General features: G+C 38.0%; 1 protein-coding gene across 6 annotated transcripts in view; it reads left to right on the plus strand.

The window, feature by feature from the left end:
* Positions 1–9,089, plus strand: part of LOC111863613 (voltage-dependent calcium channel subunit alpha-2/delta-3) — a 103,259-nt gene extending 94,170 nt beyond the window's left edge. For all 6 annotated transcript variants that reach the window (XM_033751132.1, XM_033751134.1, XM_033751133.1 and 3 more), the window contains 6 exons: positions 75–327; positions 2,543–2,785; positions 2,925–3,030; positions 3,335–3,617; positions 5,490–5,703; positions 6,725–9,089. In XM_033751132.1, coding sequence (XP_033607023.1) covers positions 75–327; positions 2,543–2,785; positions 2,925–3,030; positions 3,335–3,617; positions 5,490–5,703; positions 6,725–6,841 — 1,216 coding nt within the window. In that variant the 3' untranslated portion in view covers positions 6,842–9,089. The remainder of the gene's footprint in view (positions 1–74; positions 328–2,542; positions 2,786–2,924; positions 3,031–3,334; positions 3,618–5,489; positions 5,704–6,724) is intronic.
* Positions 9,090–17,797: the final 8,708 nt, after the last annotated feature.

The following is a 17,797-nucleotide window of genomic DNA, read 5'->3' on the forward strand; positions in this document are numbered from 1 at the left end:
ATTGCCAGCAGGTTTATTATGATGAGTATGATGATAATGTGATGCTGTGTTGAGACTTGTCACTTTGCTTGCAGGCACTTCAGCGAGCTGAACCGGCGTGCAATAGACGAAGTCTGGTACAAGAGGGCAGTGGACCAGCACAGCCTTGAACCAGAGAGCTTTGTCTTCTCGGTGCCATTTGATGCTGCCTCAAGCAGCAAGCCCTTAGTGACAGCCACGCACGCTGTGTTCATAGAACACAAAGGTCACCGCGCACCAGCAGCAGTGGTTGGTCTCCAGATTCAACATTCCAGTCTGGCTTCCCACTTCCTCAACATTACTTCCACAGTAAGCACACATCAGCAATTGTAGTAACTAAGTAAAGCTATCCCTGTACCAGGCCGTGAAGGCCCATAGGGCTGTGAGACGTTGAGGGTTCCACATTATCTAGACAGTCAGCTCAAAGATGGCGGTAAGGTTGTCAGCCTTACACACTGGCTGTGCTTTACTCCTCAGGAAAATTATTTAATTAATTCCTGTACTCGTTTCAGTTAGAGGCTGAGTCGACCCCAGGGCCATAGTATGGCTGGAATGATTAGGTAAATTGAAAAAAAAAATCCAATGACCTCATCGTGATTCGATCCCACAACCTTCCAGCTTGTAGTATAGTGCCTCAACCAACTACGCTACCATCAGCAATTGTGGTAGAGTCGTAATATACATCTGACCCCCCCAAGCAAGAATATGGTACTGCTTGTACTTGTCAAAAGCTGCCTAGTTCGAATGTTTGCTGGGGTACTGACTATCTTGACTGAGGGTTTCTGTGATTTCTCTCATTCTGACCAGGTTAATTGTAGCACAGTATTATGAAATAGATGACAACTGTCTCCTTTGAAATCCTTAACTGCCGACAATTCAGAACCATCTACCCATCTCATAACTACCATTAAATCCAGATGTATTGTTCTTGTTTGTAGTGAAATTCCATATTTGACAAATATTTCTTGAAGTCACAAAAACAGTTAATTATTTTCTCATATTTTCTGAATTTTGATTTAGTAAATAATCCTCATTTATCGTAAAAAATATTTGATCTTCATACATCAGTTTAGTGTGACTATGGTTCACATGAAAACCGATTTTTTCATTTTTGTTTCTTTGTCATCAGTCGTCACTCTCAGCTGTAATCTTTGACAAGTAAAGTTATAATTAATTAGAATCAATGGTTAGACGTAATTATTGCATAACCCCTGAGTAAGAAAAATCATTCCTCTAGGGATTTGTTAAATACGAATTTCACTGTAGTTCTGTGGTGCAAAGTCCTTATTTATTTTTGATTTAATGATGTGGGAGCCAGGATAGATGAGTTAGTGTAGGAACTAGACTAAGGGCGAGACAGCAAAGCTGCTGGTGTTTGATTCCCAGCAAGGGCAAGAGATATTCCTCTTCGCAATATCCAGATTAGCTCCTATCCAGTGGGTACTGGAGACAAGAGTGCTACAGATACGAACCTGACCACTCACCTTTATTTCGTGTCAAGATTAATAATACATGGAGCTATAGCTGTACTCCCTTCTTACGTCTTCTTGGCCATGGTGCTCCATTAAGCGTACAGACAACTACAACCTTACCCTATTTGACAATGATATCAGTAGTCGAGATTATGTAGTGTCTAGTGGTAGAATGATTAGTGAATAATGAATTATAAAGGATGTGGAGGAATTGGACGTGACCTAATTTGAGGCACCACCCCAGAATTTGCCTATAGAAGCTGAGAATAATGACAAAAAGCCTCAGTTAGATTAGTCAGTATTCTAGCCAAGATTTGAAGCAAGCACCTTCTGAGTACATGGCAGAAGCATTAGCACTTGAGCCCGCTTGGTCACTTTCAGAATCCTTAATGAGAAGCTGATGATTGCTAACTAGTCAAGAAATATCCTCCCTTGTACAGAACCTGAATATTTATTAGTGCGTCCATCATAGACCACCACTGTAACATACCCAGGACAACTTGTGTCCAACACAATCAGTAACTGTCAGCTTCTCAAGACGTATTCTACTAGTAGATTCTGAAGGACTCTGATGATGCTGTATAACAATCAGGGTTGCTGGGTTTTTGTACTTGTCCATCGTTTGGTATTGTGAAGAACACAACGTTTTGGAAACTGAATCCTTTTTCATCCTTAGGTAAAGGAGCAGGAGATACCGAGTGTGTTGGGTCCATTAGAAAGAGTTACCCTCAATCACTGAACCCAGATTGGTCTTTCTAATGGACCCAACAGAGTTGCTGTCTCTCACCCCCTCACTGGGTGACAACAGGTCTGGTTTCTGAAAAGTTGTGTTCATCAGTGTTCTTCAGATTACTGGACAATGGTCGAAATCCAAAATCCCAGTAATCCCGATTAAATGTTCTACGTCATGAAGTTAGTTATGCAGTGGCGAATTTCTTCTGCAGGCTGTAGATTTGTGTAAGCTATAATTGAGACTGACGAGAAATGTGTGATGTCAGTGTTGTCCACATTTCTAATTACATAAGCAGTAACACATGTAATTTTGCCCATAGTGCATGGGGTGCAAGAAGACCTGTGCATCCGAAGAACTGGACTGTTACGTACTGGACAACAATGGATTCATCATCCTGTCCGAAAGTGCAGATCATACAGGAAAATTCTTTGGTCAAATTGATGGAACCATCATGGACTCACTTGTGCAGGATCGCATCTACAAGAAAGTGGCTGTGTATGACTACCAGGGAGCCTGCCTTGATCAGAAATCTCCATACAGTGATGACGCCACCCGACCCTCTGTAAGCAAGATGGACTTCTAGTACCTATATCTCAAACATGTGATGTTCAATCCCATAGACCCATCTATTTTCATCATCTTTTTAAAAAAATGCCTTCTGCTTGATCCAACTGGTACATACAAACTTAAAACTGTTGCAGGCATTGCAGCCATTTAGATGGCTCTTGCAGTGGGCATTCAGCCGTGTGGTGTGGCTTGCCATGCAGATAAACCTGTTCCCCAACTGGGTCCTCTCCGATGATGATGGCAAGTATAGACACATTAACCCTTTCAATGTTGTGATCTTATAGAATGGTCTCTGAGATACAAGGTTCTCACAGTGGTAACTGAAGATTACTATCAGGTGTACCACAGTGTAGTCTGCTACATATTTACCAACATTCTGTGGAACCTGCTGCCTTCATATTCATCTTCTATCCTGAAGAAGGCACAGCAGATTCCTCCGAAACATTGGTAAATATCCGTCAGACTACACAGCATCACATTCTAGAAGACAATAATCTTCATATAAAAATAAGATTTTCTCACTTGAGGATTGGGTTGAATTCAGGTACTGTCTACTCAGAAGACTATGAAACCAACAATTTTGACCAGTACTCAACACGAGATGAGACACGTGTACTGAACGGAGGCAGCCCTTCAGAGACGCAGATAAAACAGCAGCTTCCCCCCAGCACACCAACATCACCGCTTGCAAACAACAGGACAATGCCTCGACCGTGTGACAAGCGTGTGGACCTGTATGTCTTGCAACCTGACCGTCTCAACACCAGTGGACAATTCAACCCGCTGAAGGGCAAGCTGACGAACTGCCATATCACTGGGTGCGAGAGGTGGGTGCCCCTCGGCTGTTGAACTGTACTGCTTGCAGCTCTGTTTCCTCCCCTAGCCAGTGCACTGCGGTATCCATAGACCCTTTGTTTGAAACATGCAAGTTGGTTTAGTGATAGTTTTCTAGATTTCTCTACAGGTAGAACAATGTTCGAACCTCAGCCGGCTCACTCACTATCTTGAGTGAGTTTCTTTGTCGTTTTCTTAAACAAATGCTTCGCTTGAAGCAAGCCACAACAATCTCCTTCATGCTGTATGATTTTGAGGTCTGGGGTTTGGTTCATAACTCAGACACTGAACCCATATGCTTTCTGGTTCATTATTCACAATAGCACTATTTTGTGCTTTATAGCATATTCAGCTGTCTGAGGCTGTCACGGCGGTGACTATGAAGAAAGCAGTCTTCTGGGATTTGTCACCTTATATATGTGGTGTTAACTGATGTTTCGGAGGAACGTATCGCCTCCATCTTCAGGGTAGAAGGAAAAATATAAGAAATTCGCAAGCGAAGAGACCATGAGAACTGGTAAAAGCAGACTGCTTGTGGATTTCTGATATTTTCCCTTCTACCCTGAAGATGGAGGCGATACGTTCCTCTGAAACATCAGTTAACACCACATGTATAAGGTGACAAATCCCAGAAGACTGCTTTCTTCATAGTCACCGCCGTGACAGCCTCAGACAGCTGAATATGCTATAAAGCACAAAATAGTGCTATTGTGAATAATGAACCAGAAAGCATATGGGTTCAGTGTCTGAGTTATGAACCAAACCCCAGACCTCAAAATCATACAGCATGAAGGAGATTGTTGTGGCTTGCTTGAGTATTGGGAATGATGTGAGTGGAAGAATGGAAGTAAGGAAAGCGTCTCAGACATCTAGAAGTGTTGTTTTTCAAAGGTAAAGAGATTTGGAGTCATAATGGCTTTCGTTGCTGCTTGTAATGAACCAATAGGCAGCAGAAGGAAGTCAGGCAAGACAAAGTGATCCTTAATGGGGCCCTATTTAAAGGCACAGTGAAAGGGAGCGGTGATGGAAGATTAACAGGAGCTGATTCAGAGATCAGAGTAGACGGTAAAGTAAGTAATGGTATCCCTGGAGGCCCATAGGGTTGTGAGATGTTGCGGTTGCCACATTTTCTAGACAATCGGCTCATAGATGGCGATGAGGTTGTCAGCCTTACACGCTGGCTGCCCTTTACCACTCAGGAAAATTCCTGGTACTCATTTCTTTTAGAGGCTGGGTCGACCCTGGGGCCATAAAGCAGCTTGAAGGATTAGGTAAATTTAAAAAATCCACCTCATCGGGATTTGATCCCATGACCTTCCGGCTTGTAGCATAGTGCCTCAACCAACTAAACTACCATGACAGTAAATATAAATAACCAGGGGAGAAACAGGAACAACTAATAAGAAGGGTACAGAAGAAGGGAAGAGGCAGGACACACTAATAGGTGCAGTGTACACCAGTCCTGGTCAAGAACTAACTAAGCGTAAATCATAAAGAGGAGGTGTCCTACGTTCTTGCATGAAGGAAGTGAAGGGATTCAATGACTTGCATTGGCAGAGTTCATCATGCCTGCATGGAGCTCTATCTTACCTTATCCTGTAGGTCCATATATGTGTCCTCCAACAATTTAATGGCTTCATATTATTTCACCATCATCTATACTTCAGTTGGTTTCATCAGGTCCCTAACCTTTCCTCTTCCTTTAGCTGTATCTCTTCCTGGAGTCAGCAGCTCTTCTGAAATGTCACTAACAGTCTGCTATACTGCACAGCTTTACATCCCTGAGGACAGTCACCACTATGGCAACCTCAAGTCTCCTGAGAATTGTCCTTTATCTCAGAGCTGTGCATGTTTTCTTACCCTAGACCATTCAGCGTTCAGAAGATCCCACGAAGTAACCTCATCCTTCTGGTTGTGGACACGCTGTGTCCGTGCGGCAGTAAACAGCTGAGTATCACACCACAGGAGGTGATCTATGAGTCAATGCAGGGTGTGGCAGTTACCACACAGTGTCGTATCAAACCACAGGAGGTGATGTACAGGCGACGGCCACCCAAGTGCATGAATTACCACCCGGAGGTGAGTCCCAAGGCGTTCAATATTGATCCTATATAGAATCAGAGATGTTTTGCTGAACACGGGGGTGATAATTTTGAATGGCTTTGCAGATAGCTCACTTAACACGTGGATATAATTACCCAAATCCTACAAAGTTTTGTAGATGCAAGGAATATCTGATCCTTCCTTTGGTTAAGCAGTTGATCTCTGAATAAAAGTTTCACCTTCTTCTCAACATATTAAGCTGTGGAACGTGTTATGTCTCCAGCTGATCTGTCTATCTTCTCTTCAGACATCCCAATACTATTTTATGGATAAGATGATTTGATATTTGAAATTTCAGGTTTTCTTTGATGGCGAATATTAAAAAAAATTTTTTTTTTTAAATTCACTTAGTGGGGGTGGAGTCCAAATGGGTCCACTTGGCACGGCGGCCACTGATTGGCCTATCGTAGCCTGCCCGGATGATTATGATGATGGAGAAATTGGTGGAATGAAGATTGGCAGGGGAAACCGAAGTACTCGGAGAAACCCCGCCCCAGCGCCACTTTGTCCGCCACAAATCCCACTTGATCGCCACGGTGGGAAACCAGTGAGCTTGAGCTATGGCGCAGCCTATAGTGAATATTAACCCATTGGAACTGATGTTTCTGGACACAGGAAAATAAATTGAGGTTGTATTTATTTATGGAAAAAATTACAAAAAATAGTATCTAACTGCCACTAAGATGTACCATGAATGCTGGGATTGCACAAGTGTGCTACTGAGGCGCTCTAAGGTATAACCAAAAGCTGAATATCATTGCTATCTGTGAGGAAAAGCCAAAATTATGTAATAATAAGAAAATGGAATAATTTTGTAAACAAACCCATGGTTCATCCAAGTGTTACATGGTACTACTATATTAGCTGATGCCGATAGGTTAAGATTATGATTTCTGGTATGTGATACTGTGTAGTACATAATACATAAACTATATAGCATCACATAATATTTGTATGGTACAGAGCGTTGTTAAATGTGTTGCTGTTATTTTTTCAGGAGAGTGAGATTAAGTTGTGTGGCAACTGCGGAAGAGCCTACCTCTCTGCGTCGGTGCTTGTGTTCTGTTTATTAGTGTGGATCATTAGTGGCACATTAGTGCGACATTGGTCATGATTATTCAGCCCCATAAACGCACTTCAGAATCCTAACATAGCGATCACAGAAATCTGAGTAATGAGATCAACAATCGCACACACATACACGCACACATACACACATACATGCATACTAACATGCAATAGAGCCAGAACCTGTACTGGAGGATTGCACTGTACTGTGATAACAATCTTCCATTGCAGGTTTCAGCTGTTCTCAGTGTTTGTGCCAGTCGCAGGGTCATTTAGAACTGTTAGTTGGTTGAGGCATAAAGTTATGGCAGTTGTAATGAATAGTTTGTTAATCTCTTTGTGTGTTCCTTCATTTATTCCTTATGCTTTCTTCATATCTTTTCCCCTGCAAAGGTAAAATTGTCCCTGTGCTTAATTAAGCTCTGTGCCATGAAGACTTATGGGGAAGAGGGGGTACAATGTGGCTAGTGTATCAAAGCCCCAAGAAAATATGTGATCTATGAGTGAGAATTAAACTACCACCTCTGATTTTTGGAAGAATCTTTCCCTTCTCTGCTAAGCTACCTCTAGTCTGTCCCCCTTACACTGGCCCTAATCTTCCAGTGTACAGTGTTGTCAAACTAAACTTCACTAAGTGACTGATATTAAAGACAGTAGTTAACGTGTTAAATAGAATTATTCACACTGGAAAGAGAAATTTATCTTGAAGTAATATCACTTTGTGTTGAGAACAGAAATGGGGCATAATAATTTTGCAGTGCATAATATAACCATCCAATGTGAGGACGGTCTGGCAACTCAGAGTATTCTAGCAATACTCACACTTCCTGACTGGGGGTAACTGGTGGAGAGAGTCCCCAATCTGGAAAAACGAGACCAGTGCTTCAAGCCCCACAAAAGGCTTTAGATTTGCTGGTCCTCTAATAGGGCTCCATGTTTTCTTTACCTCAGCTGTGTAATTCTTTGTTGTTATAATTCAGCATTTAATATGTTGGTGATATATTATAATAGGTTTAGTTATGTAGTCACATAATTATGTCAGAGATTACATTAATATTTAATGCATGATTAAAACCAGTTGCTGGCACAAACATTATCCCATGCACATTTCAGTGGTATGCAGGATGTTGCAGTTCATGGCGCACTCATTTTAATAAATTCAGAAATATTGTTAGCAAGAATTATGTTCCTTTAATGACTGTTCTTAGCCCTTAGATTTCCGAGCCCTGTGATACAACTATCTTCTAGAAATTTCAAAGCTGATGAGAGGTCAATACAGTTGCACAGAAAAATCCCCAATATTTTTCACAGTTTACCTTCAAATGGCCACAGGAATAGATAGAGTGAAAGCCTGTTCCTTCCTCAAATCATGTATCACACTTTGTGCCATCTGTTGACAGAAAACACTGAAGTGATTAATATCTAACCGAATGCTTTCCATAGTACAGGGATGGTTCCTTTATTTCACAGATATCTAAAACACCCTCATCCCTTACACTTTGTGGTTGTCTATTTTCTTTTAATTGTGCTAGTTGCTTTGTATTATTGCAAATTGTAATTCAATAACAGTTTTAACTGAAAGATAACAAATATTTTCTACATGTTACTTTTCACTGAGTGTCATCATTTAAATTTGAACACATGCATAGTAGATGTAAAGATGAATATTCTTTAAGAACTTGCCACATTAGTTAATTATCATTATTTTTCAGGATATAATTGCACTGAGTTCCTTCAAGCATAAGGGCTATATATCCATGATTGAACTGAGCAAAATCAGAACATAAATTATAAAAGGCAATTTTTTTTTCTGTCTCCCATGTTCAACTATTCATGTTTCAAACATTTTACCCTTATTTTCACTGTTCCACAAAATATGGGAGTAGAACTAAGGCAATGAATTGCAAAAACTAAAATATGAAAATTATTCATAAATAATTTATTATAAATAGAACTCATATTGTTAGGGACATAACAGTCCTGCAAATCACTGTAACCTCATAATAAGTGCATTCATAAACGCAACACTCTGGGTACCACTGGAGATTATTTTCCATATTGCACTCGTATCACATCACTTACTGGTCATACATCACCAGAAAATTAGAATTCACTGTCACTGAAGAGTTCCATTCAAATTTCTTAGTGTACCAACATTGCAAATGGAAATTTATATGAAGGTTATGTAAACATTTCTTATTATTTCAACATTACATATTTTAGAAAACAAGAGATGTTTAAGAAGACAGCAGTCTTCTGGAATGTGGCACCGTGTAGGTGTGGTGTTAACTGATGTTTCGGAGGAACGTCGGTCAACACCACATCTACACGGTGCCACATCCCAGAAGACTGCTTTCGTCATAGTCACCGCCGTGAAAACCTCAAATCTTACAAAGAGCTGTTTAGTTCTTTTGGAATTTGGAAAGGTTCTTTCAATAGCTTTCATCTGGAATATAACGTCATGTAGTGCGTTGAAAGTAAAAAACTGACGTCTGAAACTGCTTCACTCTGGTTTCTTGCTTGGATTAGTCTTCGACCCAGAAGATGGAAGTGACATGTTTCTCCAAAACGTCAGTTGAATTTTAACTGACTGTGCAGCCTTTTATCCCAGATAACAGAACTCTTCTAGGCAGATAATGTTGAAAATCAAATATTGCCATCTCTTTATGTAGATACAAATTACATGCAGTAGAAAGCAGCCTCTAAGTGTCAGCTGTATCTGATAGTGAGAGATCTGGCAGAATCTGGCCTGACCCCAACGTTCAAGCATGGGTTAAATCACTGATACTCTCTGCTGCACATCGTTTCATCTTAATTCTTTCAATGATGTGAAGTTCACTGTCTTCTGAGATGTGATGCTATTTAGCCTGGTAGAGCGTTACCAACATGTTGGAAGAATTTCCTGCTTCCATCTTCAGAGTAGAAGAGTTCCATACCTGAAAGTGAAGGCGGCAGATCCTCCAGAGATACTAATAACAGATTAACAGATGACATGTCCACGTATCCCATTTCAGAAATTTGTCTCATCACTGAATGAGTTAGAATTAACAGAAGTGTTCGCAGTATGATAAACAGGAAGGTTGAGAACTGTGTTACCACTCATAAGGATTCATATTAAGTCAGGCTTTCTTAGTAAGATACAATTAATGATGTGATGTACTGAAGGAAGTATTTTGGTGAAATGAGACGTCTTCCATCGGAACTGATGAAAAAATTTAACATTTATTGTGGTGACTGAAAAGAAGAAAATGTAGACAATAAAATATCTTTGAAAGTGGTAACAGTTTTTTTTTTCAGTCAATCTGTATGAACAGACAGAACTTGGCATCATTGTAAACTCATATAACTGCAGATACACTTCGCAACTTCTGAACTTCCTGTAGGAAATATTATTGCATGAATATTATACTGGGCTTTGTTCATTGTCTGAGGTACACTTGAAATGTGTAACATTTCAGAGTTTTGATATTTTTCCATTCTCAGGACTAAGGGGGAAAGAGCTAGACTTGATTACTGCACCTAGCCCTTCTGACTAGCGACATTTTTTCTCATGCACCCAATTGCAGAGGTTGGTCCACTTTCAGAAACATTGGGTGTATACCTCAGGCAGTAGATAATGACAAATGTAATTAGCATAATGAATCAATTACTGTCCAGAACCTTTAGAAAATTGTTGGCACATATTATGTTAGAATTTTTTAACTGTAATTTCTGCAGTATGCAACTGATACCGTCAGAGCTGATCATTGTTCCTAAGCTGGTTATATAATGACATTGTCAATGTCAATAATATGTAGTGTTGATGATACAATGGAATAGTTGTTGGAATGAAGATTGGAGATCTGCTCCTTTTTCATTGATCATTTCATATTTCACTGGTAAATAATATTTAAAAACATGTTGGGATAAAAATTTCCTGCAAATGTTACTTCACCTTGTAGCTTCCCTAGAATGCCAACAGATGTCACATGTAGTAAGATATGGCAATTTTTGTAAAGGTAAGAATTTCAGATACTTGGCAATTGTAGGATTATTTGGCCATATTTTATCACTTGGAATGAAGAAAATTGGTTGACATTTGAATGGAGCTCTTTGAAGAACTTTGAAATGAAATATGCATATACACCTGTACTGATCATTACAGTTAAGATTGTTGACTCTTTGGTCTTAATGGAATAAGCAGACTTAACGCTAAGTGGATCAAGTGAATGGTGAGTGACAGTGCTTATAGAGATGACAGGCAACTAATGAGGAAAACCTGTCATCAATAATCACATGGTTGTTCAAAATCAAATTGAGTTAAGCTCGTTAGTCCCTTTAAATGCAAGTCTGTTTTTGAGATAAATGATGATTGATATGTTATGACAGGAACTGTAAACAAAAGCAGATATTCAGAGTGAGATTTAAGAAGATTTATCATCATAGTTTGTGATACTGAGACATATAGTTTAACATTTGTTTTATTTGCAGTTTTATTCTTGTTCTTTCTTCAGTGTTGGTGTTGACTGCTCTCTGCCGTAAGAGTGTTTCTTTTATATCTAGAAGCTATTTTATAGTGACAGTGAGACACTGCAAAGCCCTGACATATTTCTGGTTTTCAACCCATGACATTATAGTTCTACATATGAACTTGTAGGTCTTATGTCATTAATGACGTGTAACTGATCATGAGAACTGTCCAGTGGATGGTTAAATTTATTGCGAGAATTAGTGTCTTAAGTTATACAGTAAGTACATGTAAATGTAAGATTGTCCCTACGTTTAATTAAGCACCTCGCCATGAAGATATATTGAACAATGGAAGTATAGCTCCATACATTTTTAACCTTGGCATTAGAGGAAGGTGAACGGTTGGGATGCGCCATAGCTCAAGCGATTAGTCACTGGCTTCCCACCTTGGCGGCCTGGGTTCTATCCTGGGGTGTGGTCAAGTGGGATTTGTGGTGGACAAAGTGGCGCTGGGGCAAGTTTTCTCCGAGTACTTCGGTTTCCCCTGCCAATCTTCATTCCACCAATTGCTCCACAATCACCCTCACCTATCATCTGGGGCTGGTACAATAGGCCAGAATTGGCCACAGTACAAGGGACTTAGTCCCACTCCACTAGCAATAAAAAAAAAAGGTGAATGGTTAACTTCATGCCTTGGCTGGTAGGCCACTCTGTCCTGATGTGGGAAGGAGAGAAATGTTTGTCCCCATTATGAATTGAACCTCTGTTCTACAGTCATCTAGCCCACAATCAAATCACTATACTGGCTTAACCATATCAAAAGTAATACCAATCTGTCAATTTATAAGAATGCTGGAATTTTGTGAAGAGATGCTCACTTTATTATCCTTCCTGTTGGCCATATTGGTGTTCCTCTGTTACTCTTATGGTACTGTACAGCAGATACACTGCACGAGAATTTATAAATATATGAACATAAGATATTTCTTTTTTAAAATGTAGAATGGACAAAATTCAAACCAGACCATTAATATGGCCTAATGTTAATTTTCTTTTTCTCACACATTGTAAATACAATACTGTAATTGCTGACGAATGAATGGTGAATTAGAAATGATGCTGAAGGAAGTCATCATAGCCTGTTTCGAGGTATTATCCTGGCATTCACGTGGGGGGACAGGAAATTCACAAAATACCTCAGTTAGGATGACTGGTGTCCTGCACTCCTCCTGAGAACAAGTGGTGAGCTTTACCAATTGCCCCAACTCAGAGATTCTTAAACTGTTCTTTGGTAAGCAGAAGATTTAAAATCTAAACTTAGGAAAATGAAATAAATTTTTACTCAATTTTTGTCTTGGGATCACCAAAATTGAATGTTAAATTAAGGAAAAGCTTAAATTCAGATGATGTGAACTGAAAATGTCTTTAGGTTGAAAGCCATGTCTTATATAAAAAGTTCTTAAAAACTTTACATACACATTTGAAGCCTGATAAACATATGTCTTTTGAAAAAAATATTTAATTGAAAGTATCTAAATATATGATCTGTTATATTTTATTATTGGTTGTATTGTTAATAAATGCCTGTAGCTTTAATAATACAAACACAGTTTTGATTGAGGCTGTGCAGTGAACTCACAAATATGCATAGACATACTTTTATCCTTGTTACAATTTGATCTCATTGTTTTCTTGTAGTTAAGGACTTTTGAATCATGTCATTTTCAGATAGCTGTGTACATGGGATTAGCTCATATACGTTTCACTTGTTTTGGTATGTATATAACTTCTCTTCAAAGCCATGGTTTAAGCTATGGTGTAATAATAAGATAACCTCCAAATTTCAGTGGTGGAACTGATACCTTTTTCCCATGGCTAGTGCTAAGATATTTCAAGATAAGTTAGGCAGTAGATTTCATTTTTCTAGGTTACATGTGAATATTACTGGAAGCAAAATATTTCTTATTCTTTTACTTTAACCAGCAAGAAGACAAATTCTGTGTTTCTGAGTAGACCATGCCATAGCCCAAATGTGAGATTTATGGTGGATGAAGTGACTTTGAAGCACATTTTACTCTAAGTTCCTTCAGTTTTCTTCTTATAATCATTTTACCATCGCTCCATACTCATCTATGACTCCCCCCCCCCCTAAGCTATGGAATAATGGCCCTGACCAGCAGTACATTATGAATTATCATGTCCTCAGTCTTTAAGTCTGGGGCTTCATCTCAGACCTGGCACTTACCTGGTAATTCAGTAAGTTAAATTTCAGTTTTGGTTATGACACAAATATAGACTTGAATTCAAAACAACTCTTGAAAATCAATGTATGGAATCAAAATATTATGCACCTGAAAGATATCTCATATTTTGACTTCAAGGCAGAAATAACTTCATGTTAATGGAACATATCCCCTCAAATAGTCATAGTTTAGTATCATATCCTGTTCCCATCTTATTTAACTAGGCATACCAAAAATACAGTAGTATGCTATTTGTAATGTTGGTACACTTGAAGGGATTTTCTCCTGTCAGGACCTAATCATCTAACAGATTTTAAATAAAACTTTTTATTTTTCTTTCACACCGTACTGTCATTACCTTTACCTATACTTTTCTTTGCAGAATCCTACACAATTAGTTCCTAATGCAGCTAAATTTTACTCTTCTTGCCAAGCAAGCACAAGTGAAAAGCGAAAGGGCATTAGCTAGAGACACTGAAAAATACATTTTAATATTTAATTACAGTTATTTTCTGTGTAGGTTGCATAATGTCAGGTGGGATGGTGATCAAGAATAATGGAACGAGAGAGATTTGGATAACATTGTCATGGCCTATTTTAAATGCTCTCTCAGCATATTTCTGCGGGGCCTGAGAAAACAGAGAAACATCAGTCATGATAGCTAGTTTCCAGGCCTATAATTGAAACTTGGATCTCCCAGATACAAAGCAGGATTGCCAAATGTTCTACCACAATTTTTGGTAAAGACATTAGGAAGAAAAAATTATGACCATAACTTTGCAGCAAGGACGCATTAATTTTCTCAGAGTGCTTGGAGCATGAAGTTGGCTGCCTGTTTCTTTATAGAATTGAAATAGAGCACCTTTTTTAAACAACTTTTAATATTTTATTGCTCACTTTTCTAAACAAAATATATTTTATTTGACATTGCAAAGGTTATTGCTCTAAAGAAGCTTACAGCATTATCATTTCCGCTCTTTCTCGCATTTCTATACATCAACTCCCGCGTACGTCTTTATGGCATGATGCATAATTAGGCAAGCACAGGGTCAACTGTACCTTCTTTAACCTTTATCACAATCCAGTACTGGTGACTTTTCATTTTAAGTAAATACATTTTCAGGAAAATCGTTTTTAGATTACAGACTTGGAGAAGATTATTTCAATTATACCAACATCTTTGACTAATGCATACAAATAGTGACACACAGGTATATGATACTCTGCTAGAACATATCCTAAAAATTAGACTCATATCAGAGAAGAGTGTTTACATATCAAAATATATCCATTCATGAGAAATCTGTACTTTAGAAGTAAACAAAGTTGGAATAAATTCTAGAATCTCAACATATCCTTTTTTTCATTGTTACTCTTTATATATATGATATATATATTCTGTACTTCTAAAATCATTAAAGTCTGGATTCTAAATTTATTTTATAGTGATCTGCTTCCATCTTCAGAATGAAACTACAAACAAGGCTTCCACCTGAAACAGCATGGAAAGTGCAAGGCAATGGAAATTTATTTATTTTTAACCAGGGTGTAGTCTTAACAGCAAGAGTCCTAGGACTGTCTGGCATACAATTTTGGTTTAAATAAATCGGCATGAATATGAGGCTTCCCCCCCACCCACCCAAGGGCATCTTTATGTTTTTAAATGCAGAGTTGAATGTTAAGCAGCTCATGAAATGCTCACACTTCAGCTTTAGAGAGGTCAGGAATCATATAAGCTACAGTTGATTTATGTTTTACAATATTTTTTAAGTACCAAGGTGATGTTCTCTTGCTGGAAAGGCACTGGGGTACTGCTCTGGCTTGGTTACAGCCCTGCCTGCAGCCAAATTAGAAATCATTTTTGTTTTTCAAAGAAGAGATTGACTGAACATTTATACATATATATAACAGAAAAGAACAGATAAAGTGAGTAAAAACACCATTGCAAGAACATGCACAAAATATGTGGATATGATGTTCTCATGGTAGTAACTATGAATATTAACTCTTGTCTGGGATGTGATGCCTTTAATAAAAACCTGTCAATATGTAGACTGTATACTGTCAAATGGTAGAATTGTTGATGAATAGAAAATGATTGGGAAAGAAACAGTCATAGCCTAATTAAAGTGCTATCCCAGCATTAGCCTTGGAGGGACTGAGATAAACAGATAAACTTCACAGTAGCCAGTGTCAAAGTCAAGATTCTAACCAAAAACTCTGCAAATACTAGTCTACAGCATCATATGTAGCTATACCATACAGATTTGTGTGATGCTGCATAGTCTGACAGGTTGTTATGAAGTACTTAAAGGAAGCTACTGCCTCCATCTTCAAGGTAATAAGAGATTTAGGCAGCAGCGTCCTCCAGAACATTTTTAACAACCCACCAGACTATGAGATTAGATCTGTGCTCTGTCATTTGTCTTCACTGACTTCAGCAACATGTGTAATGTTGAATTAACAAATCACTCTGTGTTCAGAAGTCACACCTTCGGTTGATGGAGACAGATCACTGCCACAGCTTATCATATCACTCTACAATGAGCAGTGTTATCAATTATGAAGTCTTACAAAATGAAACAAAAAATTCAGAATGCAATGTAGTGCCAAAAAATCAATTGGAAGAAGAACATTTTGATATGTAAATGGAAAGGAGATGAGCTTAAGAGCTGTAAATGTTTTCATTGTTATTATTATTGTTTTGTACCTGATGCAGATGATTATGTAACATACCAACCTGTAATAATTGCAATATGTACATTTTTTGTATACTAATAATTTTACACAGTTTGATGCGAACATTAGACTCACTATGTCCTTTGTATATTGAGTGATAGAAAACAACACTGGCACCATCATAAATTATGGAGGGGAAGCGATTTTTTGACGCTATCATTTAACTGGTTAAAAAAGTGCAAATTTTTATCATGTGTTGATATTAGAAGATAAAATTTCCCTTACCCTTCAGTAAATATACAGGGAATTAATATGTTGTTATTCTGTGAAGGATTTAGGCTTGGAGGGAATCTCTGGGGTTAAGTTGGCAATAAACATGGGTATGTATGATGACATGCAAAGAAATTAAGAAAAGTTAACTAATGAAGTTCATCACTAAAACATTTTGAGACAATAACCGTTAAATGCCCTGAGACTGACTCGACTGAAAATATAAAACAATGTTCCAAGTGAAGAGAGAAAGAGTTGATATTCTATTTGTGCAGTGAGTAATATTATAAACAAGGTAATGTTTTCACTTAGCAACCATTAGTTTTATATACATATTACATACATTGGCTGCAAGTGGTTTCTCCATTCAAGGATACTTGAATGGTTGTTCATAGAACTGTTATTGCAGGTTGTTCTTATATAAAGGTATAATGAAATTTATTGAATTTTACTTGAAAGTTCTGAGAAGTAAAGCAGGAACAATACATAATGTACATTTGTTCGTAAGAAGTAGAATTTCAGTTCCTGTACAGTATATACCTCACAAATAGGTATGTCAAACAAAATGGGCGCAGAAATAATAATATTAATAGATACTTTGTGTTTTTGCTTTAATTTGAATGTTAAAATTCTGGATGCCTGTTCCATATGAAATGAATGTTTTAAAACAAGAAAATTGTTCAGTCATAAAATTTTTACACCACAATCGTGTTTTTTGTTTCATTAGTGTGAAAACTAAATGTAAATATTGATATATATATAATATATGTGTGAATGTGTTTATAATCAACTATTATCTTGGCTTCCGGGTAAAGTGTACCTCAGAAATATGCATTACCAAAGAATTATTTGTAGAAAATTCTTTGAAGGGGACATTGTAATACTCTTCTGCTTGCAGCACATGAATTAATTTCAGATTACAGAAAAGGCAACTACAAACCGTTTTTAAGAGTTTCATTGAAGGCTTCATGGAACTCCAGGCCTATGTTATAAGGTTTCCACTGTTCTGTGGCAGCTCATGTGGTGCTTCAGTGTGTTTTGTTGAGTGTGATCTGCTACGAATTTGTTCAGAAATTCTAAAAATGTGGTGAGGATAGTGCAAAGATTGCCAAGCATAGAATATGATCAGAAGGAAAGCAACTCAAAAACTTGTTAAATGTACTTATTTTCAACTTGATGAACAATCAATGGTGTGTGTGTTTTTCTTTTTCCAGAACATTTCACCTTTCTGATATGCAGTGTGATTATACGACATACGTAAAGAAGCAGACGATTGCATTAGTGGAAATTATAATTTATGTTGGCAACAAAATATGTATGGTGTTAATGTGGATTTGTCTAAAACCTGAAGAAACAAAAAA

This window comes from Cryptotermes secundus, unplaced genomic scaffold (genome assembly GCF_002891405.2).
Source record: "Cryptotermes secundus unplaced genomic scaffold, Csec_1.0 scaffold57, whole genome shotgun sequence".
NCBI lineage: Eukaryota > Metazoa > Arthropoda > Insecta > Blattodea > Kalotermitidae > Cryptotermes > Cryptotermes secundus.